Source organism: Periplaneta americana, chromosome 13, assembly GCF_040183065.1.
Source record: "Periplaneta americana isolate PAMFEO1 chromosome 13, P.americana_PAMFEO1_priV1, whole genome shotgun sequence".
NCBI classification, from domain to species: domain Eukaryota; kingdom Metazoa; phylum Arthropoda; class Insecta; order Blattodea; family Blattidae; genus Periplaneta; species Periplaneta americana.
Window position 1 is genome coordinate 98036974 of NC_091129.1, and position 27641 is coordinate 98064614.

At 32.6% G+C, this 27641-nt stretch overlaps 1 protein-coding gene across 10 annotated transcripts in view; it reads right to left on the minus strand.

Annotated features, from left to right (window-relative positions):
* Nucleotides 1–1974: 1974 nt before the first annotated feature.
* The window catches only part of LOC138712148 (dual 3',5'-cyclic-AMP and -GMP phosphodiesterase 11-like), a 1303168-nt gene continuing 1277501 nt past the window's right edge, over nucleotides 1975–27641 (minus strand). For 7 of the 10 annotated variants that reach the window (XM_069843621.1, XM_069843623.1, XM_069843622.1 and 4 more), the window contains 12 exons: nucleotides 26498–26632; nucleotides 21268–21368; nucleotides 20344–20443; nucleotides 18875–18961; nucleotides 16310–16477; nucleotides 13495–13604; nucleotides 10817–10904; nucleotides 10192–10292; nucleotides 7765–7906; nucleotides 7530–7604; nucleotides 5902–5985; nucleotides 1975–2940 (listed from right to left, as the gene is read on the minus strand). In XM_069843621.1, coding sequence (XP_069699722.1) covers nucleotides 2812–2940; nucleotides 5902–5985; nucleotides 7530–7604; nucleotides 7765–7906; nucleotides 10192–10292; nucleotides 10817–10904; nucleotides 13495–13604; nucleotides 16310–16477; nucleotides 18875–18961; nucleotides 20344–20443; nucleotides 21268–21368; nucleotides 26498–26632 — 1320 coding nt within the window. In that variant the 3' untranslated portion in view covers nucleotides 1975–2811. Of the gene's footprint in view, nucleotides 2941–5901; nucleotides 5986–7529; nucleotides 7605–7764; nucleotides 7907–10191; nucleotides 10293–10816; nucleotides 10905–13494; nucleotides 13605–16309; nucleotides 16478–18874; nucleotides 18962–20343; nucleotides 20444–21267; nucleotides 21369–26497; nucleotides 26633–27641 lie in introns of those variants that run through there. The other 3 variants (XM_069843628.1, XM_069843629.1, XR_011335642.1) reach the window with 2 other exon arrangements.

The window sequence follows — 27641 nt, forward strand, 5'->3', positions numbered from 1 at the left end:
TCTATGGAGCTCAGTTAAACACAACTTCGTTCACTGTTGATTGATGGCTGAGGAGCCTTTTTAGTGACGTCAATATAAAATATATTATAAAATATATAATTTCAAAACTATTAACCCTAATGGCACCAAATTTTGTATGTAGGCCTGTTTATGTAGTTTAAATTTCACAAATTTTGGATGAAAACTGTGTAAGTTTTAAAGATCATATAAGTGTCTCCTTAAAAAAACTGTAGGTTTCCATATGCCATATGACTCCGTATGGTCCCCATATTGTCAGATGGATCTGATTAATGACGTATATATGATCCGTTATATACTGTATTGCTAGTGTGACATTATGTGCTTCAGTCTATAGATGCAATGTCTGCATTTTTTAACTATTTCAGAAATGTAACACTGCCATGTTAGTTTGGTATCATGATATCTTACAGATTGAGAAGTTGAAAGAGACAGAGCTTTTATAAATCATACACCACAGTGGCGTAGCATCAGGGGAGACTTTGAGACTGAGTCTACCGAAAAATATAAAATAAAATATAAATAAATAAACTACGATAGTGTCCAACTTATGTGTCATGTAATTAGGCAGTACAGTCGAGTAAAGACTGGAACCTTCCGAGACTCATACAAGTGTGAGTTAAATAGCTTTTCCCGTTGAGTTTTAACCTGCCCGCTGAAGGAAGACAGGGTTTATTTTTCCATAAATGGCATAAGACGCAGTGTCTGAGACTGAATGCTGTTTTTGACAGATTAGTCTTTAACTACCTGCTCTCTTGAAGTGACAATGAGGGTGGGAAACGGTCGGCTGAATACGCCAATATCCCTCACTCACTGACTAAGTATTCAACTGTTAAATAAATATTCCGATTTTAATTGTTTTGGAAGTATGGACGATTCTATTGATTTGGTTGATATTTATTAAAAACGCAGTTTTCGACACTGTTTTACGAAAGAAAATGCTGTATTGGTTTGTACGTCTATTGTTTGGAGGCGAAAAAGAGTGGAGTGAAGAAGGAATACCAAGTGTAAAGAAAGTAAAGGAAAGCATGCAAATATGAAGCATCTAAAAGACACACTCATAATAGGAAATCGTTTCAACTACTGGATAAGGTGACATGAACTGAACATGTTTTATCTGAAGCTGCACGTTTGTCTGCCATTAAACACAATGAAAAAGTGTCTGCTAATCGCAAAATATTAGGTCGTCTTGTTCAAGCTGTAACTTTCTTAGGAAAACAAGAACTAGCTTTCAGGAGAAACAGAGAAGGGTTGGAGTCAAAGAATAAGTGTAATTTTTTAGAATTGTTAGACTATACTGCACAAGAAGAACAATTTATGAAGGACTTCTTCTTCTTCTTCTTCTTCTTCTTTTTTCAAAGGCATTTCACCAGATATCCAGAACGAACTGATTAAGATTATCACGTCAATTCTAAATGAACAGATTCAGAGATAAATTAAAGAAGCTGACATGAGATATCCACTGTTTCGTCCACTTGTACAGATACAATTTTGTTAGCTTGATTCTTAATAACTTGGTATACAGTAAATACTGAAATTTGAACTGACTAGTTGCAGATCAAATTATCATCATCATCATCATCATCATCATCATCATCATCATCATCATCATCATCATCATCATCATCATCATCATCAAGTGATCTAAGATTTTAAAATAGAATATTGATAGGATTGGATATATCATGATTTTAAAAAATAATTAATTTGTTTGAAATTAATAGATTGTGGCAGGTACTCACTTACATTGCATATATTGCTTCTAGTTTGTACCGTAAATCAAACAAAAATTGAGCGTCGAGAGCTTTTTAATATAGTCTACCCAGACCACATTGCCACGCTACGCCACTGATACACCATATGGAGGAAGATAATCTGTGAAGAAAACAGTAAACCTAAAGAATGAATGTAAAACAATACAAAGGAAATAGGATATGACTTATTTTTATAGTATATAATTAAACATTCTTGTTCTGTGTAAAACTATTATTTATGTTTTAGGTGCACTGCATAATTATATATTATTATAGTTTTATAATTTATACAATTTATACAACAAGTTTTTTCTTTCTTTTACTTACAAAATAATGACAGCAAGTGAAGAATAAGATAGGTAGAGATAACAGAAAGAAAATGAGTGACACGACACTCACACAAATAATACAATATTACTTCCATCTTTCACAATGCCATTAACTTTGGTTTGATAGTCTAGTTTTAAAAAAATTAAGAGAATGTAATCGCTTTGATGATAAATGGTCAAATTTGGACATTCCTGTCCACTGCCATCTCAGAGTCAGTCCAAGAGATGTATTAAGCTTGCAGGCTATCGCTTTTCCTTCCCTTTGACTGGCATCCAGTATGACAGCACAGTCACTGCTTCAGTTTCTTTGTGGCTCGATTTCATAACAAAATGGTCACTGTGTTTTCAGAAAAGAATCTGATTAGACATTGTAATACAAAGGTTTGTATTCAACCTGCATATTTCTGACTGATCTTACCAGAAGACATCTTCCAAAAATGCAATAAACTGGCATTGCTATCCGATCAGGTTGTCCAATCTGCAATATTAGACAGAATACAAGGATCTGTATGATTTTTCCTACATGTTGTCCTTCGAATAAATCCCACTCACTTCAGTCAGGTTGCTTGCCCAACAGGATGGAAGGGTTTGAAATATTACAAGAGTGGGATTTCCCACAACATTTAGATGGACAACACTTATGGAGAAGTCAACATTTTCCTCATTTCGTTGAGGTAATTATTGTGCTTCCATGACAAGATGTATGTAAGTCACTGTTCGCCTGCATCTTCTAACTGACTATTATGGTTCTGCGTTCCAGCGATTTCAAGCCAATGTTGTTTGTTCTGCCTCACTCCTTCCACAAGAGGCTCCAGCTTATCTGACAATACTGCAAAGGACTGAAAATAATAAAACAAGTTTACAATAAATAACACTGTATCAAACAGACTGCAGAATTATGTAATCTTTATTAAATAACTGCTGAAGCAGAGCTCTGGGACGCCATCTTTAAATCAGAAATATTTTTGAATAAACAGAGGAAGAAAAATCTTTCAATGTGGAGCTAAAAGAGTAATTTAAATATGCATTAATGAGTTTCTCATTTTGAAATACGTATAAAAGAAGCATGTAAAAAATCTGTTAATCTCATTCTAACAGAATTCTCTTGTCTTGTGAATACAGAATATTGGATTACCTTTTCTTTTTGTCAAAAGTAGTAATACTTGTTACACCTTTTCCAGCTTTTTAAGCCCTATAATGTTAGTAACAATAGTCTCTAAGATGTTTATTAAAGTACTGGTAATGATCTTGCTAGAATATATTAAGATTTGATTTTGTAAGAACAATAAAGATTAGATTAGATAAAGTGTTACTTTAAGTGACGTTTATTACTATACAATGTGTTACTGTTTTTATTGTTTCACAATGGCAATGATTATCCTCTTGCCTTAACCTCTACCTCCACAGTAAATCTCTTTCCAGTTCCTTGCAATGCAAGAGATGGTCTTTTTGTAGTACGGTATTATATTTTCTTCTTTACAGATGTTGCGTTTGTTGTTCATGATTAATCCAATCTTAACTATACTTTATTAAGCACTCGTGTTCTGTAATCAGGATCAGGTGTATTTCAGCTGTTAATTAACTTTTTCATATTGTATCTTTTCACATTTTCGTGCCTATAATCCAGCTTCTTCATTTTGTAATTATGTTTGCATGAAGTTCACGCATGTCTTCAGTAAATTATATTAGGGTAGACCAGGGTAACTATAAACACTTTTCACTGATTTCAAATATATTTCAACATTGCACAACTCTCAGTAATGGTAAGCATGACAAAGAAAAATTGTATTATTTTTAGACCTTTCTTTTCCCTGAAACTGGAGTTAAAATAATAAAGTTGACTTTTTTCATTTTTTAATTGCTAGTTTACATTTATCCCCACTTGTTTTCATTTACCCCTTTGAGAGAGTACTGGTACTCCTTCCAGCTCCAATTTTGGTCACTAGTACATTTTGTCCCTTTAACCTATGATATATGACGGATATAGGAACTCAGTACCTCACGGTAACTGTAGTTACCATTTTGCATATCTATGACAATCCTCTCTAAATCCTCTACAATGTAATTGGGTGGGGAGGGGGTCTCTTTCTAATATAATTTCTTGGCATTTTAATTACTGAAAAGTACGAAATGTAACCACAGCAATGGCGTGTGGTGAAGACGTTTTCGGGGAAGCGATTCCATGGAAACACTGTACACATGTAGGCAACAGGCATCGAAGCCCAGTCGAGCAATGGCATACATACAGGCACTGCTTCCCTTCACGTCATGCTACTGCACGCCACTGAACCATAGTAAAACATGTTTACAATTACACCAAATTCTTGTTTACAATTATCTCCCAAGCAATTAAAACAAATGTAAACACGTCATAATTTAATGAACTGAGGTTATGTGAGATCTCAAAACATTGTAATAAATGTTAACTACTATATACATTACTCATAAAAACAACATATTCTTTAAAAAAAAGCAGTGTACGTTTACTTACAAAGCCAAAAATGAAGTTGAAGCAAAATTCTTTTCTCAACTTTTTTTGTAGACTCTTACAAAACATTCGTTCACAACTAAACAGTTACTCCTATTTGGCGCCAAACTGCTTTGTAGGTTAGCCAATATGTTAATTTCAGTATTCCCCGAATTAAATTTTTATATTGACAGTTTTGTATTTCTCACAGCATTTGTTTACAATTACCCTGGTCTACCCTATGTGAGGAGATATAATTAAAATACCAGTACCAGTAGGCCTACTGATAACTTTCATATCAAATAGATACGGGTTTTCATTACTTTCCAAACCAATATGTAATGACACCTATTGGTATCTCGTTTCCTTCTTAACACTAGACACATTTATTAACTATTATTCTTATTTATATCAGTCTTATTTACATCAGATTTGCTGGAATTAAAGACAATTAATGACTCTAATGTTGTTCTAAAGTCTGACAAAACTGATGCCTTGTTAAGGACTGTTCTATATTTTAGAACAGTCTTAATCACTGTTCTCTTGCCTTCAAGTTTGAAGAACATAGGCATAATGTTCATTCATTTTAAAATCACAAATCTCCTGAATAACGTAGCTACATCTTTGTAAATAACAGTCAATGAAAACAAAATCCCTTCATTCACTTCATGCCAATGCAGAAACTCATGAAAGAATTATCGGTACAGCTCGATTCAGTGTTAATGGCCCCTGTCCTTGGTTGTTTGGCTAGTGAGCGAGCTGTGTGTTGCGTCATAAGAAAGAAATTTAACCACAATTGTGCATAGATTGGGAAGAGGAAAGAGGAAGAATGAAAATAATATCTGTTCTCGAAGTTGAGGGACACTCATGTCAAGAAAATATAAGTTATCATGACCTTGTTTAGTCAACAGACATAGTGGTTAATAACGGGACGTGTGGAAGAATATTGTGTTTTTAAGACGGAGTGTACCGCGACATGATAAGAAGGCAGTGTTAGGTGCGGCCTGACCTGTGTAACCCAGCCCACCAGCAGTGATGAGTAACTTGCTCTTAGTCTACCTGCTTACTTTTTGCAGGGACCAAAATCCCTGAATCAAGCTGTAATTATCGGTAGTTTTATTGTGAAAAAAATTATAATTTACATATAGTAGGTATTTATTCTTCTTTTTCTTCTTCTCCTCTTCATGATCTATTCTATGGTCTGTTTCGACTTCACTCTCCCCTCCCCCCCCCCATCTTTTTTTCAAGCTCGTCCTTGTATTGTTAAAACAATAAAATTATAGTAATATTATATATTTCTGATAACCTTCTACTAATACAATAAACTATTTACCTCATAAATAGGGAGGCAGATGGAGTCAATGAACCCAACCTGCATGAGAGGTAGCTGATCCTCTTTCTCTCTGTTCATGATATCCTGCAAAGATAAACGCAGCAATTTATTATCAAATCTTCATCTTTCTACATATAAATTAGTTTTAAAACTTAATAACTCATAATTAAAGACCGAATTTCTAGTTCCTTATCTATTTTGTTTGCTAGTCCTAGACATATGTTATTAAGATATCTCTACGTTTCATGTACGCAGGATCCCCATAGGACCTAAAATGCCTAAATGAACCATACTCTCCTATAAATGCCTAAAACATAATATGTTTGTGGTTGAAAAGCACCTTCCTAGTACATTGAGTAATTTAAAAAGTACCGGTGCTAAAAATGCAAAAATGTCCAAGAAAAAACTACAAAAATGCTATTTAAAATGTAAACAAAAAGGAAAAATCTCTCTTACAGACAGAAGACACTTGTCTGGTAACTTCGTCCCATATGGTCTTAGAAGGGGAGAGAAGAAGATTTTACCTAATTTTCTGGAATCTAAGTTCTTTTGAAAAAGTCATTCCTAGCATAAAAGTGGTGTTAGGTTGTTCAGGTTAGGCGAGAGATTAAAAATTAGTTTTCACATAAATGCAATCCCATTATGAGAAATGAAACTGACCAATCAGCATGTCTCTTTCTCTGATAGAATTTGAGTCTTCAGTTCAGTAGCACTTATTGCCAGCACCAGTTTTTGTACACAAATTCCACATACAAAGGTATATTTACCAAAATTAAAATGATTAACTGTTAATTTCGTCTACATGCCGAAACAGAGGTGGACGATCATCCAACCAGAATGGAGGTATCGTGTGGTTAGCACCATGATTCCCCAAGGCATTAAGCTGATTATCGAAACTGGATTTTCACTACCTATCATAGCTCTCCAAGTACATCACAATGCTGGGTAGGCACCGGTCCCATACACCAGACGAAATTTCATGAGAAAATTTCTTTCCCCATGAGGATTCGAACCAGCACGCATTCTGTAACGTGAGTCCTAGGCAGGATGCCTTAGACCACGACGTTACGGCGCGGGACTTCTAATGCTGGTAGCCTGACTTTAATTAACCCTGGATTTTAGCGTTAAATTTTGTGCTTAAAATATTGCTATCAAAATTAACTTTTAATTACAGATATGCAAAGAAAATAAATGTATGGCACATAATATTTTAGACTCTGCTACTTTCATCAGAAAACAAATCTAGATAATCTTTCTTGTCGTCAGAGGAATCATGGTCTACTTTTCATTGTAGAAAGAATGGATAATGACCTTGGGGTTCTTCAAGTGTATGCTTGGAATCTTCATGAATTACGCTCTTGAAAGGAAAATAAATGACCATTTTTTTATGTAAAAGGAGGAAATTACGCAGCAAAATAAAATCATGAAAAATATGTCTTAAGAATCTTGGGAGGGGGAAAATTATGCAAGGAGGAATTTACGAGGGTAAATACGGTAAACTGAGCTAAATTTACTAACAAAAATTAAATTAGCTAAAAATAACCAATTACTTGAAAAAAGTAAAGAATTTCACGAATGAATTTTAAAAATCTATTCATAATAAAATAATACTAAAATGTTAAACTCACTATTGGTGTGATCTTTAATTCCTGACGTTCGATATCACCTTGTTCGAAGAATTCACTTGATACAAGCTCTGCTACCTGAAAATATAAGTGAAATATTACAACTGAAATTCTAATCATTTATCACACAAAGTTAATGAACTCAGAATTTTATTAAATATCAGTGAATTTTATCAAGATAATCATAGATAGACAGAATATTTTGCATATATGTTGAAACTTATTACTGACTACTGACCCTCTTCTCAACTTCCCAGGGCTTTGTAATGGCGGCCAGATCACATACTGTCATGGTCATTCCCCTCAGGAGTTCGCGGTGATCGTCACGCATCCAGTTATAGGTGGCAGTCCGCACCAGGTTGAAGAAGGCACCTCGCTTCCTTGGAGACAAGCAGACACCACTATCAAGCATACTACCACATAAACTCACAAAAAAATCTGTTCTGCTTATAGCAAAGAAATTCACTTTACAGAAGAGTGTATATAAGGAGCGGGGCTTATGGGGCCTGCCCTCCCCAATTTATTTTTTAATACATAGGTAGATACTGAAAATAATTTCATAAAAAAAATGAAATCACACATAGTCTAACTAAATCAGTAGATAGAGTGAAATATTTCTCTTGAGAGGGAAACTTCATTTTGCCACAAGGGAAATTTTCTTAATACAATCTGACAACAATCTTGCAAAAAACCAAAATCGCTGTGACAGAGCAAGCAGTACCATACCACAGTCTACTATATACAGTCGCGAAGCTCAATATGTAGTAAAAATGCAAACATGGGTAGTTGCCCACCACTAGGTTCGCTACTATCGCCTCATCATCGCAGATCTCTCTCCTAGCAGCCGACAAAATATGTTACACTTTCGTTATCGTGTTCTTTTGGAAAAATTAACACCTTCCTTCCATTATTGAAATATTAAATGCATAAAGTTAATTTATTATTTTAATGAAGTATATTAAATTCCACCATAAACTCGAAGATACCTGCAAGAAATAAGTTAATATAATTTTTGTTTGTGCAAAACGAACTGAAATTTACTATAATAGCTTCACTTATTCAAGATTATAGCGATAATTAACTATGAAATCAATAAATATTAATTTTCATTTCTCTTTACAACAATAATAATGGAAATATGAATTAATGGAGTAACTTACGTGTACTGGTACCTGTAGTGTAGGCTTACGTAGTTAAAGTGGGATGAGGTTAAGCAATAATAATCACACCAGAATTGGAAATAAAACGTGATCAATAAATTTTATTGTAACAGACTTTTTCTGCGTCTCTAGTAAAGCAACAAATAAAAATAACAACAAAATCAACAGCTATAATTAAAAACATATCCTTTGAAGAAAAAAGTAGGCCTAAGCAATAATAATCCCACCAGAATTGAAAATAAAACGTGATCAATAGATTTCATTAAAACAAACTTAATTTTTCTACGTTTTAGTAAAATAACACATAAAAATAATAACAAAATTAATAGCTACAATTAAAAATATATCCTCTGAAAAAAAAAAAGTAGACCTAACCTTTATTTCTCTGGAAATTTAGCAGCCTAAGTGACAGAACTTTAACCGGTATCTAATGTCCTTTCGGTCAGACTGAAACATTTCATTGTGAAATTTAAGGATATAATGTATTCTAACAGTCACAAAGAACTTCAAAATTAAGAGTTTTGTTTCTGCACAGCATTCTTGTGGAAACCCAGGAACCTTTCTGAATCTTTCGGAAATCGGAAAAAGGGTAACTCTGGCCTCTTTCTCTTACTGTTGCTACAATTTATAGCACTACAAACGTCTCCTCCTTGTCCCATATTATTATTCCAATTATTATATTTTAGCCATTAACATTTTCATTATAACCAATAACGAACATTTCACAAGCATCAATGTGAAATACGCAACGAGCTAGCACTCAATAGAAATACGACACAGTCCAAAGTCGACCATGGACAGTCTATTGTTTCTAGTTGCTAACCACTTGGAGCGCTTTATCACGAGATTTGCAAAAAAACACCTCAAGCTTCGCGACTGTATATAGTAGACTGTGACCATACTCTACTTCAGGAGAGTAACTACCGCCAGGCAGTCTACATATCCTTACTTAGATGAATTTCCTAGTGCTTCACAAGAGTGATTTCAATGTCATAAGGACATAGTATTATTTCATCACAATGCATTCGTCCTGAATTTTGTGTTAAAATGATTTTTCTTCTATTCAACCTACTGTAAAGTTTTATGAGAGAACTTTTATTATGAAATATAATGGAAAGTGAATGTATTCATTATGGCGAGAAAAGTGGTCTCACAAAACAGACTGCATGCCGTGAATGCTATGGTTGAATGTGACAAGGAATATTTCCCTAATATACAACCAAAATATTTGCAAGGAGTTAGAAAAACAAGCTTTAATACAATATGAAAAATTGATTAGAATACCTAACAGACACTGAAACAAATGGGTATTGTAAACAGACTGAATATTGTGAAGGATATAAAACAAGATTTAGAAAACAAGACGCCATTGTAGACTAGTGGCAAGAATGCAGGACTTATAATCCTTAGTTCTTTTGGGTAAAGAATAAGAAATAATGTACGACATTTTTACACAGCTCAGAAAATTTAACATTTATTAGTAGATGTTAATTGTAATACTCTACCTAAAGTACACAGCCAGATCTGTTGAGAGGATGGCATCTTCCAGAACTTTTATTATTCTCGAATACTCATCTGGTGAGACATTACCAAGAATTTGATTACCCTGGAAAAAAAAATGTATTTTATAAAAATATTTCATGCATACTAATATTATTCATTAATAAATTTGAGGAACCAAAAAACAAATACGGTACCATAGGTCTAAATAACTTAAACTTTATTAAATAATTATCTCGTAATTTGACCTCGGTCAGGAAATCACATCCAGAAAATATTAAAATTACTGTTATATAAACGGTATGTGTAAGTGAACTCTTCTGTTGTCAAAACAACAGGAGTGAAAATTCTTAAATCACATACACATACACGAGAGCACAATTTCTGTTTATCAAACATTTAAACTTAAACATAAAAGAATTGACTCCCGTAATTACAATTTGTATCTCGAAAAGGGAGTAAAAACGAGCAAAATTGTATTGAACTTTTTTGTTTGAAGTATCTCAAAGAATAACCCCTGAAATTAATGCCATTACTTGCGGTTCACTCTGTATATGAAGGAAAACATGAAAGACAAAAAGAGAATCTCACACGAATATTCTTAAAAAAAGGAAAACGTGTGCAAGTTACCTGACTGTTGAGAATCATGATGCACTGATCGAAGTGATGGTGCTCCATTGTGGATGTAGAGTAAAGCCGTGCAAGTGGTGAAGACGCCCTGCAAACAATAAAATAGGATATTGCTTGTTGCTACACCATTCAGAAATAATTTATTTTAAACTTGCCCTTGATTATTCCTGACTGTAATGCATTCCTGCAATGTACAGGGGATGAATGTGTGTGTGTTTTTTTTTTTATATTAACCATTTTTTATATTCATGCTAAAAACATCAGCAGTGGAAATTACTTGAAAACTTACAAAGTGTTTTCAATGTAATTAGTTATGCATATAAGGTAAGAATAAGTCGATCTTGATTTTGTAAATTTTAATTCTTCTGTCCCGTGTATTTTGGATTTTACAATTGATAGTAAATAGAGGCAGATTCTCAAGAGTGTGGACAATAAAATGACGAATTTGTTAAATTAATAAGATTTTATTCCATTGGTTGCAAATGCATTTTAGAAGAGAGTTCTAACAACGTTGGATTTTTACTTATGGGAGACAAGGGCCAGGTGTACAGCAGGAGACCAGACAACATGAACACACTTTGGAACGAGATTAGAACAGTGTGCACAGAAATTCCACTGGAAACTTTAGCGACAGTTACTGAATCAGTCGCAACCTGTGTTCAGAAATGTATGAGGCTGAGCACTTACTGTAAACATTTAGCCTAGAAAGTGCATTGGAAACTTCAAACTGACTTGTAATCTTACTTTCAGGTCAATAAAAATCTTTGTATGAAAAAGTTTCCATAAGTTTTTCTTCTCCTGAGGTATGTATACATTTTTTGAAGCATTCTGTATCTATTATAGTAAAGGCAGAAGAAATAGGCGGCTTCCATATTACTCCTTAATGCTACCCTCCTCTTAACAAATTCTTGTTTCTCCTCAAAAAAAGTTTTAAATAGTCGAGTTCCAAACATTATTCTGTATGAGAATATCCATGGTAATGGATCCCAACCCTCTTTTGACTGGCACTTTTGTTTAATTTTCAGTGCCCACTCATTGTATGCCTTTATTATAGAAACATTAGTTTCAAAACAAACTAAACCTAGAATATTTTAAAACAATAATTAAACATATTTCTTCATCTGCGTAATTTTTACAGACTTTACATTACATTTTCCGAGAAGTAGAGCACATCATTCAATAAAATACTATCAGAATTCACTAATTAATTTTCACATTTTATAGATACTAAAAACCAGAAGGATATTAGGTATGGTATTTTTAATAATTTCACCATCAGCTACACATTTAACAACAACAACAAAAATAACAAGAACAAGAACAACAACAACAACAATAATAATACTGCGTCGTGTAGGACGGATCTTATAAGTTAATGTTGTATATTAAGTATAATTTTACTTTTATAAAATATAATAGAGTCTACATTATGTATAATCGTTATATTCTTATCATCAACACTACACATAAATTGTAAAATAAACATTAATCGGTTTGGTAGGTCAGATTATAAGCAAGATTGGTGTCCATCACATAAAAAACAATTTAAAAACTTGTCGCCATTGTCAGCGTCCACTTCAGAATTGTTACTCTCCAGATTTACTACAACTCTTTCAATAACTTCATCCCTACATATATCCATCGTACACAGAGGAAACGAAGTTACACATAGAAGTGTTCGTCAATAGCTGGCATTTGAACTGAGCAATCAGGTAGACGGGCCATAAGCCATAAGGAAAGTTGTGGCATGAGGTGTTCTTGTGCACGGTGTCAGAAACTCGCCTATTCATTCTGCCCCTACTGTACTAAGAGTTAAAAACGACCCAAATATTACATTTTGCATTTATTTACTATTATTCATGGACTTCTGACTTCATTTCTTCAAGTCTATGTCTATAATTGATATGAATCCAAAATGTTCGATTCAATGACAACGAGGAACTTATGGACGGAGTGAAAACTTGGCTGAGTACACAGGCAGCATCCTTTTATGAAGAAGGAATATACAAGCTAGTCCCACGCTAAGACAGTGCTTGAATTTATATGGCGACTACGTTAAAAAATAGTGTCACTACCCAGGAACATTTTCCAGGCAATAAATAGTTTGTAACACTGTTTGTGTTTTTTTGGAGCTAATCGGAAGTTGATTTCTGAATAGCCCTCGTATATACAAATTTAAATGGTCAATTAAGCCAAAACTAGTTGAAAAGAATCAAAATTACTTGGTTGTAAAGTACTCAGCAATAGAAAGTGATCAACCAACCAATCATTCCATACAGAACATTGATAGTTAAAGTTGTGTTTCAAATATGAACGACACAAGAAAAGTAACTATATTAAATGAAAAGTACAGGGGAAAAACAAAGTCACAATTCTCATAAGATCGATATCATCTAATTCAGTATACTATTGCAAAATTTGTATTTTTTTTTTCTTATAAAAACTGGTAAAGGAGAATTATCACCACAAAAACAGGCAGCCTTTCCTACTTTCTCATAAGAAACAGCAATAAATTTTGGAATAATACACTGAATTAGATGATATCAGCATTAAGAGACTTGTGACTTTGCTTTTCCCCTGTACTCTTCAAATGTTCATTCCCTTCGTGATTTAGAACTAAACAACTAAAAATTATTTTAAAAGTGACAGAAACAGACATGTTTAAAATTGAAACTTACTTTATCTGGAAAGAGTTGTTGGTTCCACGATGATCTAGATCATGGCAAAGACATGCAATCACCAGTGCCAGACATTCGATTTCACCGAATATTTTCCACCATTGAGTAGCCTACAATAAATCAAGTAACCAAAAATAAGAAATTACACTCATTAAAATTTGCATACAATAATATCTGAAGAAATATCACAGAATGAAAAATTGTAAACTTCTCTATTACTTCACACATACAGTATATTAATCTTTATGATTACCACTACCACACTTGTCAATAGTGCCATCACAACACGAAAATAGTAAATTTAGTACCTTATAATTACATTAATTTTTCATTTATATATATATTTTTTTATTTGTACAATGAACTCTGAACACTTAAAAAATACAAATTTTAAGATAATTCAAAATCAGACATTTATTTCAATTCGTAGATGCCATATAGAGCTATCCGACATATATGAAAAGACTATATATTCTTTTAATATATAGCGCTACTTCAAGAAACTTTACAGTTCTCAAGAAAATATATAAATTGCGGCATTCAAAAAAATACTACGCTGTGGTTTCACATTATTGATTCTGTATAAAAGAGGAAGTGTTCAACAGAAGAGTTCGGTATATGTATGTGCTGAAACTGCCATGCTCGATTATTGATTATTTTTCTGCTATTTTTCAATTTATAAAAACGTTGTACTGAATTTTATTTCATACCCAAACTAATCTTAAGTTATAATTTTGCTATAATATTTAAAGAAAACGGAAATGTGTTCGTACAAGCATGAAACTGTTGAATGATTTGTCAAAAGTGACTTCTCAAACTTTCTATTAACTTCACACAACTATAATGCATTAGTTTGTAGTAGAGATGGTCTTAAAATCTGAGCTTATCGTGTGTAGGGCCTATACTGAAAAGATAAAAAAATACTTTTATTCTTATTTCTCAAAATAACAAACTAAGATACATGTACTTTCTCACGTTCTGCTAATGTATGTAGATGTCTGGGATGAGTGTGATGACTAGGGAACAGATTTCTAGTTCCGTATCTATTTTATTATTTGCAATGTCCTAGACTTATGTTATTTAAACATCTCTACATTTCATGTATACCTCATTAAAATTCTATAGGACCTAAAATGCCTAAATGAACCATAAACTCCTATAAGTGTCTAAAAACTATGTCTGTGCCTGAAAAGCGTCTTTTTAGTATTTTACGAACATTTAAAATAAAAATACCGGTATAAAAATGCAAAAACTGCCAAAAAACATTACAAAAATTCTTTTTAAATGGTAAAAAATTATCTTACAGACAAACACTGGTCTGACAAGTTCGTTCCATATTGGTCTTAGAAGAGGAGGAAAGAAGATTTTTATCTAATTTCCTGGAACGAAGATCATTTGGAAAAGTCCATCCTAGCATAAAAGGGATGGTAGGTTTTTTAGGTTAGGTGAGTGCTTACAAATTAGTTATCGCGTCAATGCACTCTCATTATGTGAAATGGAACTGACCAATTAGCAATCAGTCCCTATCATGGATAGAATTTGAGTCTTCAGTTCCGTAGCACTTACTGTCAGCACCAGTTCTTTGTACATACAACAGATCCCACATAAAATGGAATACCGGTATCGGTACTTACTAAAATTAAAATTATTAATTGTTAATTTTATATAAACTCCTAAAAGTCATAAATTGGATTTTATAAAGTCCTAAATATCTCTTTATTAGCATCTAGAAATCCATTCCCTCTGATGACATTAGAGTTCTGATGAACCGAGATCACTGCTAAGATTAATAATAGTAATATGTAATATATATTTCGTCCCTTCAATGTTAAATAATCTATAAGCAAATTAAAACAGTGTATTGCAAAATTATGAAATACATGAATGCTATCAAATAAATGCAACAAAATCATCCTGTTTCACTAAAAAAAAATTATTTATAGTCGTGTCGCTGTTATTTCTGGTGTGACTCCTCCTCTTTCCTTATGCCTTAGGAAGTGAAGGCTCTATAAAGTCTAGATAGGTAGTATCGTCCGCCATTTTTGTTCTTTCATTGTCGAGCTACCAGACGAGTAATCTATTTGATGCAATGTTAAACATTATCATGCCGTAGCTCCCATGATAATAAATCAAACACAATATAATTGAGCGGCAATTAACCTCCTCATGTGTTTTCTGCAAACACCAACGAAAGAGTCAAAATGCCGGGCAATTATAGTAACTATTTATCGAACCTTAGAAAATGCATAACGTCATCAGCAGCGAATCACAAGATGCATATGTTTAAATGTAGCCAACATGCAACATGATTGACTGCTGGAAATAAGAGCGACGGGACTACAAATTGAAAAACTCTGCTTTCCACAAACATAATACGCAGAAAAAGGAAATGATTCACATCACAGCTCTCACAGAATTTCTGTAAGTTTAAGCAGTGTGTTACACAGATAATTTGTACTTTATAACAAGTTATCACAATTAATAAAAGAATTAAACAAAGCTTCTAAAAATAGAATCAATTTCAGGAATTCTTGGAATCTTTATTTGTATAATCTTATGGTATAATAATGTAATTTATTACAGAGTCTGTATGTTTTCTTAACTCCATATAACGATATATTTCAGTAATTTATTTTCTGTATCTATAATTTATTGTAAGAATAACTGAATTCCTTCTTTCAATAAAATATTAATCAGATAAACTGGTGTCTTGTAGTGTAGTCACAGTAGTGAAATTATTCTTGGTCTCAAGAAGTTATAAAACATACATTATTTACATAAAATACTAGTAAATACATCGCAGTGTTTTACTTACTGTAATGATTGCAAACATCATTTGCGCCACATTGAAAGCGTGCCTCCAGTTGTGGTATGTTACATTCCTGTAATTTTTCTTCACACTTAAGAGCCACCTGCACAGGACTTCGTAGTCAATATGGAACCTCTCTATGAAATCAAGGTCTAGGAACATTCGTATACAAGCCTGCCAATAAAGAAACAGTGATAAACCACATGCAGTTTTATATACAAAACACTAATATATGTTCAGAATTAGGCTTCTAGATATTTCACTGTGTCCTGGAAGTTGACATTTCCAATGTTTCGGGACTACTTACAGGTTCCATCATCGTTTTTTGTATTCGTTCTCTCAGTAAGTCTAAACTGATATGCCGGTAAATTTTGTGGGCAGTATACAATTTATTTTATATTTTGTTATAACTGCAAGAATTTTGATATTCTGGTTGTGTCAGATATCTTGAAAGTAAGGTTAGTAAACATAATAATTTCTCTCTTGCAAAAGTAGTTATTCAAAATTTTTAATATTACAGTGAGTTTCCTCCTCATAAAGACTGATTATATTAGATTTTAGACTTTCATGGTGACTGTGATCAGAATTAGGTTTTTGGGTATTCCACCCTGTATGCAGTTACAAAACATTGAAAATGTCAAGTTCCAGGACACAGTGGAATACCCAGAAGCCTAATTCTGATTACAGTTGCCGTGGAAGCCTAAAATCTCATACTAATATAGCCTATATAACTTTTATGGCTAGAATTTAATTTACTTATTAAAGCATGAGTACTGAACATCAGTTTGATAACTGCATAAGGCTACACAGATGTACCAGTGGTATGGATATATAAACATATATTACAGTATTTTGAAACTAAAAACATATATATCAACTGCAACTAGCATTGCAAAACTTAAAAATGAAACAGAACCTTAAAAACAACATTTAAAATTTCAACAAAGTGTTTTGTATTCAGCCTCAATAATTTTCAAACGGGATGAAAATGGTTTCGTACATAGTGTTTCCAATGGTTTTTCTAAGCTACGAACACTATTGGTACACTGGCATTCAAAGATAACTGACCCCTGCTAATCAATAGTGACTGAAAATTTGTTCATGTAAATGTAACTTTTTTAATTATTACTTGCACGAATAGATGGCGAATATAACAAGTCAGTGTCACCAACATATCTAACATATCTACGAGATGTTGTGCTTAAATACTGGAAAAAAACGTTAAATAAAGATTGATATTAAATTTGTAACGGTCATGTGATAATTAAAAATTCATAATCTTAACATAACATTTTCAGCACTTGCTCATACTAAGACTAGAAATATCTTTACCTATACATAAATTTTTTCCATCTCTGATAAACTTCTACATGTTGATAGATGCCCTTATTCATGGATGTGTTGATTTTCTTTCTGAATGTAATATTCTTATTTCGTTTAGTCAAAATTTTTGAAAAGACATTTTTGTATCATTTCTAATCTTAATGTTTGTTGCTACTATTTTTCTAATTGTGTGCCTATTGGTTTTCTTACATAATTCTTGTACTGTGAATTATTTTATTCATCCTGACATTTATTTAGCAGTTCATTACTATATTTTATACTGAATTTGGTCTTGTGTCGCATGCACGCGCACGCGCACGTGCACGCACGCACGCACGCACACACACACACACACACACACACACACACACTCTGTCCATGGGCAGGTCTTTCACTGCAAACCCAGCATTCTCCAGTCTTTCCTATTTTCTGCCTTCCTCTTAGTCTCTGCATAGGAACCACATATCTGAATGTTGTCTATCATTTGATATCTTCTTCTGCCCCGAACTCTTTTCCCATTCACCATTCCTTCCAGTAGGCAGTTTCTTCTATGCCAGTGACCCAAACAATTCCTTTTCCTCTTTTTGATCAGTTTCAGCACCATTCTTTCTTCACCCACTCTTTCCAACACAGCTTCATTTATTATTCTGTCTGTCCACTTCACAGGCTCCATTCTTCTCCATATCCACATTTCAAATGCTTATATTCGTTTCTTTTCATTTCGTCGTAATGTTCATGTTTCTGTCCCATACAATACCACACTCCACACAAACTTAGTAGGTAATAGTGGCAATTCTTCATTTTCTTTACATATCTTGATTTATTTTTTTCTCTGTCTCTGCCTATCTGCATTGCTGTCTCTTTTTGTCATTTCTTTATTTTTCTCACTTACCCCCATTTGATCTGCAATTTAATTTCCTTAATATCCTGTACCAGTATGTAATAGTTTCCAATCAACGGAAGTTTGTGAATGTGATTTTCTTTTATTTAATATAGTTTATTCATCATGTTTCTAATTTATATTATCGTTCTTGTAAAGTCTCACAAATATGGCCAAAACTTGCACTAACACATAAGTATTTACAGAATATTACAGTTTCTTCAGTGTACTTAAAAGTTGTTATGTATTCACAATTAATACTTAGCTTCATTCTTTCAGTTTTAAAGTTTTAATCTATGAAAAATAAATTTTCCTACATTTCTTGTGCATTAATTTAGGTCATATGTTCTAAATACGTTCTTACATACCTTTAGAGTATCATCATCATCCATATGGATATCGTCGAACTTAAAATCATACAGCTGAAAATGCTGTGATGATGGAACTCTCAGGCTCTGAAAAAGACAAGAATGTATGTTTAATGATTCAGCATTCGACAGTATTCTAACTTCTATCTCTTATGTTACAATTGTCAACAATTATTATACATTTGTTTTTTTAATTGCACATGTAATTAAAATTAACTTTTGAGATATTAAAAACATGATAAAATGATTTTATGCATGACTGGTGTCTAAACTGGTCTTTATTTCAACGTCCTTAGCAACCTACATAATGATTTTATTCACAGCAGCAAATTAAAGGTTTTAACTAAAAGCAGCGAATTCATTTTTTTTAATCACACTCGTCATGGCAACCAACACATCAGCAACAATAAAATCCATACATTCATTATTTTGTAACTTCTTCACAAACAATACATCACAAAGAAAAGGCCTACAATTTAGAATTAAATTTAGGTACCCAGTGATTGATACAATCCTACTGCACAAACAGATTTTATACGCTCTTGGAAATTATCACTCTCAGCTTCGCCTCGGGCACTGAATTTTCTCCCCGTGGGTCAAATCTAATTTTACTCTCGTAAATTATAAACTACTATTATTCGGTATTAGAAAAGTTGCTAACACATTAAAGTGTGTTAGAAATACACCAATTCATACAAACTTGATAAAGATATAAAAAAACTTCGTTATTATTTTTAAAAATTATGGACTCATTTGTGATCGTTACATGTACTGTTTATAAAAAATAAACTCGCTTGCTTGGACTAAATATTTTGGTTCATTTATAAATTTCGTTATAATGTACAGCTCTGTACAAAATACTGCACGATTTTGCATCCGTGTCATATAGTTGTGAGTCATTATATCTTATAAAGAATTAAGCAAAAGGTTAGGCCTAGTACTTAGTTCGACATAATATATGAAGCCATAAGAATTATGTTAGATGGATTGAGGCTATTTCAGTGATTTGCATTAGTCCATGATCAGTACACTTAAAAAAAACGCTATCCACTGATGTTGGGATTCATTTATCTGTAGATGCTAATGTTGCAATTTTCTTATATTTTTTTAGTCTCTTTTTCTTATTCTTTTCTTTACACTTCCTAATTTTCTCCCTTCAGGATTCTAAATTAAAAACTCTGCACAAAAGAATGATCCACAAATTTGATCTATGGTAAAATATTAATTTTTACTTCATTTGTATTGTATTTTGGTCCATGAAAAATACTCGTCTTTTATTCATTCATTTATAAGACTACCACTGTGACCCAGTTAGCCTAGCCCTCTTGGAAAAATATTAAACTTTGCTTCATTTGTATTGTATTTTTGGTCCAGGAAAACACAAGTCATTTATTCAAAATTTGAAGAACAATGCTCCCTTATTCCTATCAACAGTGAGCTTATGCAACAAAAATGTTATCACCACTTACCCTCAGTCTTTGTGCGTCTTCCAATGAAGCCGAGGCATGGTAACTTAGGACCTCCAAGGTCACACTTTGTTTCGCCATCGCTATCACAGCCTTTTCATACCTGAAAAGCATTGAGAACAGTAGAGTATTAAAACTAAAGATCATTGAAATACAGCTATAGAAAAGTTTTTATAAGATCCAATGGGCAAGGAATATGTGTAGCAAAAAATATAACGAATATAAATTATATTAAATTATTACCTGTAGGATTGTGGACAGATATGCAATTATATATACCGGTACTGACAATTCAGAAGAATTAAAGATTGATCCGATTTTAGAATACATTCAACATTACAGAACAGAATGGAGCTCTCAGTCCTTAGAATAACTTCTGAAAGAAACCTTGCCAAATGCTAAATAAGCTACATGAAAGGAAGAAGAAGAGGAAAAAGAAGAAGAAGAAGAAGGGTCATTTTATATAATTAACTAACAATTAAAATAATAAACATGAATGAAGGATATGACAATAAAATTTATGGTCACAAAATATCAAGTGGTAACATAGATCGATCTGGCTTCCACCATTCCTTTTAAAAATGCTGTAACATGAAGGGAGTATTGATAACAGATGACAATTTTCTTCATGCACAAATTACTTGAGTTTATAATATTTCTCTATTTTTTTTTCGGCAAGTGTGAGGAGACTCCTTGAAATTGTCGAAGCAACAAGAGACTATTTACAACATCCAAAATGGTGAATTAACTCAGTAATATATTAATATTTTCGTACTTATTGTAACTTTACAACATTTTAGTGACTGATGAAATACATAATTATAGTTTACTCATTTTTTTCCCACTATATTTATAGCTGATTTTAGCTGTTAAATTGAGAACCAGGTGAGGATTTCTTACATTCAGAGGTACGGTAACTATACTTACATGTGTGTGTTATGGATTCCCATTCCACAGAAAATCGCAAACGCCTCAACAAAGTTTTCATCATTTTTTGTAAAATGTAAGTCATCGAATTTGTTGATGAGCTGAAACATAATATGCGTGGCATTACATCAATTAGCCAACAAAAGGTATCCATGTTTGTCTTAGTGTTCTGAAACTAACATTTATGCCTCAAATTTTACAAATAACTGGATTTATAAACAATTATGTAAATAATTAGGACAATGATTTCGTAAACTACAGCTACTATATACATCAACAACTTAGACATGGCATCTTATTCATATTCATCTTCAACAATTTAAATATCACAACATTACAATATTGGTACAATAACTTGAAGCGCACTGAATACTGAATCCGGTAAATAATGCTTTCTGCTCTCGAATCATCATACAGATTATCTCTGGCTTCTATGAAACATTTATGCCTCTTAAACATTGCAATGTGGTTCATGGCTTGTTCACCATATGCTTATTTAAACATTTCTAAAGCTGCGGTTACTGGTACTGTTTTATCTAAATTCTACATAGATTTTATATTTTCATGATGTCACATGCTGACATCTTGCTCTTAGTCATTACATTACTAAACCCTAGTGTTTGGTCACATTTAACACAAGTTATATAAGCAGTGACCATATGCCCAACTGTGGACAGAAGCGGAAGGTGCAACTAAATACTTTCGTGTATCATATATGCAGGTACAGTAACTTCACAATATAAATTGTATACTACTGTAAACAATGTTTTCAGTAAATGCTTGACGTGATAAATTATTTGTTATTGTATAGACTATTATTGTAAGGAAAAAGTTCCAAGAAAGTTTCATATAACAAATCCAAAAATTAAAATTAAATTTAAACCAAACAGAAAAATGTACCATTGTAAAATGACATAGAAACGAAATTATATATATGTTACTTTTAGCGATCATGTTAAAAGGCAGTCAATAAAGAACTATGTACAATTTTAGTGTTTCGAATGAAACATTATTCCTCCTCCTTGTTAGACAGTGCTTGTATCTAGAAAAACTTCATTCAACCTTCAAGAAGAAGCTGGTGCAAACTGAAAATGTGGAATATCAGAGATATCTAAATCTTCATACTATTATGTGGCAATGTTCCCGTGGTAACATGACCTACGAAACTCCCAGTTATATCTGTTGTTTCATATGGCGAAACCCATATTTTCTTATCTGCCATAACATCCCTTATGTGAGTTATTGTAGAACATTTTCATGGCAGGGAACAAAATAATGTTGGATAAGGAAGTTTTATTTTAGTGTATTTTTCTATAAATATATTAGTATGACAGTTTTCGACTTCTTCAAACAAAAAATTAGCTAAGACCATCATGTTACACAATTCGTAATAGAACAGTGACCGAATGACAGCAACCAAATTTGAAGACGAAAGAATTCTATTTTGAGTGTTCTTGAGTCTACACTTTTATTGTGTGTTTTGGTGTGTCAGTGTTTCTGCATGGAACATAGTTTGTCTGCTCTGATTTTAGGATAACATAACTGATATTTAAACCATTCAAACTGAAGTATTCACTCCAAACTCTATTATCAGCAAGTTAACCTCCAAACGCTTAGGATTCCTTTCTTTCTGAATAGTCACTAATTTATAACATGATATGCAATCCTGATTGATTGTAAATGAGATGGGTTGGGTGGAGAGTTATTTATGAAGTAATAATACAATTAAATTTGTCACAGATGTCGGTAACTTCAATCAGTTTAAGAATCAGTTAGCATTAGCATAAATTAAATGCACTAATAGCACAACTCGCCTATCACAATACACTTATACTTCTCTACATTAATCAGAAATTAAATTTACTAACTCTGCAGCATGCTGTGCACAATACTTTGTATGCAGCTAATCTGTTTCCATTGGGTCAGTGACCAAACACTGGGCTCTAGTCATTATTATGTTAACACATTATTTAATGTAACTGATGTTCAAAGTGACTATGAAGTTTGAGAGATGTAGGATAGAAATATATGAGAGAACTTTAAGAACAAAATAACTATTTAATTTTAAGTAAATTAAATCATTAACACAGAGTGTAACAAAACATTAGTACAGTACCAGATTGTAAGTTTTAACATCATCATCATCATCATCATCATCATCATCATCATCATCATCATCCAATTCTTCTACATTTCATGATACTAACTCCACTAAGTTTTTAAACCAAACCATGTTTAGTAGTCTACACAGAATCGTAAAAAATTATAACCTCTCTTGACACAAAGTGAATTGTTTGTATAGGTCGCGCCAGGGATTTTGGCGATCTGGAGAGCGAGTTCTCACCGCTGCAAGATCGGTTGTTATCTCTGTCGCAGTGGAATGGGTAGGACATAAGAGTAAACATGCACGCCCGAGTATTTGTGCACTCTGGACAGACACCTCCAAAAACTAAACAAATATTACAGTAGTCTATATGTGTCTTTGGTATTCCCAAGAAACTTGTTCGATTAATTAAAATGTGTCTCAATGAAACTTACAGCAGAGTCTGTATAGGCCAGTTTCTATCTGATGCTTTTTCAATTCACTGCGGGCTAAAGCAAGGAGATGCACTATCACCTTTACTTTTTAACTTCGCTCTAGAATATGCCATTAGGAAAGTTCAGGATAACAGAGAGGGTTTGGAATTGAACGGGTTACATCAGCTTTTTGTCTATGCGGATGACGTAAATATGTTAGGAAAAACTCCACAAACGATTAGGGAAAACACGGAAATTTTACTTGAAGCAAAAAAAGCGATAGGTTTGGTGGTAAATCCCGAAAAGACAAAGTATATGATTATGTCTCGTGACCAGAATATTGTACGAAATGGAAATATAATCTGTTATATATATATGGAAATATGTTAATCCTGAGTCAATAGATAAGACTGAGTTTTACGAAATACGAACATTAAGGGATGGAAAATGGGAGGCAGTAATGATCAAAATAATTATACCGATTTATTTTGTTTAACCAGCAGACGTGCAGCCTTTAAATTTAATACAAAGATTCACTCATAAAATTGGGTTAGACTATTCATCTCATCTCTCAGAATTGTTTCTAAAATGTATAAGAAAAGTAAACAAATTCAATTTCATGTAGGCTACTCCCTTGAATTAACTTTTTTTTTTTTTTTTTTTTTTTTTTTTTAACTTCCGAGCAGAGAGGAGAGAGAAAGAAGTCTACGATTTTAAAAATTCACTAAACTATATTTAACTAGAGACGTAAAATTTAAAGTGAAGGTTACTCTCTACAATATTGGTTAAACATTCTTAGATTTTTTTAAATACCATATCCTAAGGTACTGATGAAAAGGCAGAAGGGAGTGAGAAATCTCATGTCATCCGATCTCGATGAAAGTCGATATTTGGGGATCTTTGCGATCACAGAATACGAATAAGGTATTATTTAGTCCGACTTTGTCCCTAAAGTGGTGGAGTGGGACAAAAATGGGTGAAAAATTAAATTAGATATCTTAGGGGTTTTCGAGACGAAAATTACGAATAATACAATTTGTGCGAATTCAATATGGCAGTTTCAGGACTATGAATTATATTTTAAAAAATTAAACATCGGATATCGCACAGGTAACACATGTACAGTATTTAAGGGGGTATGTAACACCTTTTGATAGTAGGCCTATACATTTAGTAAAATCCAAAGTGTAATTTCTACATATTCTGAATGAATGTTGTGCTGGAATTTAATATAGTCATCAGCCAATACCTCTAGATTAATAAACTTTTTAGAATCCATAAAATACAGTATTTATTGTGAATGGTAATTATATTTTTCAATTGCTGCAATTTGTGCAGGGAAAATTGGTTTCTCCGATATTTTGTACGATTTCGAATATTTTAAAATGCTTTCTTCTCTGTTCTATTCACAATGTGCGTGTGAAGAAATTATTGCCCTTGTAATATCCATTACAATCCTATTTATTATACTCTTATATAAATCTAACTTCCGCAGCATGCAATTTTACCCAATTAACCAAATTATATTTTGATTATTAAGAAGAATCGTAATTTTATTAACTTGAATTGTCGCACCACCAGTAGACGATCCCTAGATTATTACTGGACAAATCTTGTATATTGATCTGGTAAGGGTAGAATTTTCCTTTTAATTAAGAATTAATTTAATTTAGAAAATGTAGGAGACGTATTGTAAAATCATTGCGAACGGAAGTCTTTACATTTATTAAAGGTATTCTTTGAGTAGGACTGTACCGTGGTGTGTTTCATAATAAGGATAATTGATATGAGCTGCTGTTATGAAAATATGAACGACTCAGAATGTTATCGCATCTCATTCTCGCAGCTTACAGAAACAATATTGGCTCGCCTACTGGAAATGTCATTGAGGTCATCTGCCAAAATCGGTGCCTCCGACTATAAGTCTTCATCGATTTCAATCTTTAAAAAAAAGATTTCTGCACAAATTACTACAACATCAATTATTGATAGAAATCGTAATGCTTCATACGCATTAGAATACACTACAACCACATTGTCGTCCATGATATGAGTGTATTTTAAAAAATACAAGTAACTAAGGTTAGAGAAAAAGTTGTGGTAGCCTACACATCATTTATTTCCTTGAGCTGTTTTTCACTTATGTCAGAGTTGAAAAAATTACAATCGTATTGTGTAACTAGCTCCTGAACTTCTTACAAAACTGTGTTGATATAATATTGTCAAGAAATAACGGGATTTACATTTTATAAAATTCTTATTTTGAGCAACAAATTCTTAACTAAAATATGTGTAAGACGTATATAACAATTTTACATAACTGAACACAAAAGTATGTCTGATATAGGTGAATTGTTATCTACAATTTATTTGGTCAAGGCCCTAAATGACGTGACGACCTATAAGGCCAATTTCTTCACTTGATAGCAGCACCACTTCTGCTAACTCTGTTCACATAACCATAGCCGAAGACCAAATGTCTGTATGAATATTATATAGGTGGTAGGTATCATACTTACAAGTACAAGTATAATGTATGCTAGGATACAATGTATGGCCTACAGCAGTGTCGCATAGCCACCAGTTCACGAAATTATTTATTGTAACATATATATACGTACTGAACACAAAATTTTAAGTTTTTTATAGTTTTCCTTTAGAAAAAAATATTTATTTACTTTTATAACAAGTGAAATATTATATTTTTCCTTACTTGTATGACACCAATAATTTGCCCTGAGGAATTTTTAATCGCCATGCACAGGATTGTCTTGTGACGGAAGCCAGATCCCTCGTCTACTGAAGGGTCAAACCTCTCATCTTCGTAAGCATTTGGAATATTCACTGTCTGTAAAGCAAAATAAATTCACTCTATACATATCTATAATGATCTATTCATTTTATTAACTTAAAATTTAAAGGAATTATAAACTAGGACTGTACACAGAAAGCTAACATGTCCATAAATCTATTGAATGAGCAGAAAGTTCGTTTATAATTATTTACAATTACCTACATGCTATCGTCTATTTATATTTATTTTTAAACTTAGAGAGGAAAGGTTTTGAAATATAAGAAAGGAGTTAACACTTTCCATTAACGTATGAAGAACCAATATATTTCAATAAATTATGTAAATCTGCAAGAAAAAAAACATCCTCACAACAAAGAAAGACACAAGTTTCACACCATGTAATGAAATCAAAACAGAAGGCATCAGAAGATAAATACTTAACAGATAATAAAACCCTTAACATTCATAAAAATCAAGAAAGGAGGCAATAGTTATGTTTAGATTAAATACACAATGTGATTGTTTAGAAGCAGAAATCCACAAAATTATCACACTGCATGATCTGCAATAACACCAACACCAAAATACAAAGAATTGTTTCCTTCAATGTGCAACCACTGAACTAAAACAAAACATCTTTATAAAACTTAATTCAGATGCAAAGCAGAAGGGTGACGTCTGTAGTCAGGAATTCAACAAACAGTTTCTGACACAAAAATAATTTAATAAATTCTCTGAGGATGGTGTCGAATAGCACCGAAACAGCTGTAAGCCGTACGTGCTTACATAATTAACACGAGTAAGATCGCCATTTAATCAATTATTTATAATAAATTCTATTGAACATCAGTGATACTAATAGCATCCGTATGCAAGACTTGACTGAAATTGAATATGGTAAGAACGGAAATTAAATGGAATTGGAATTCTCCTTGAAAGACATAAAGTTCTCTTAAAATATGTGAAAATTGGAAAGAACGCGTCATGTCATATTGTGTAATATTTTATCGAATTGTATTATGCCATGTCATGTTTAGTCAACAGTCCGAAGACTGGATGGAAC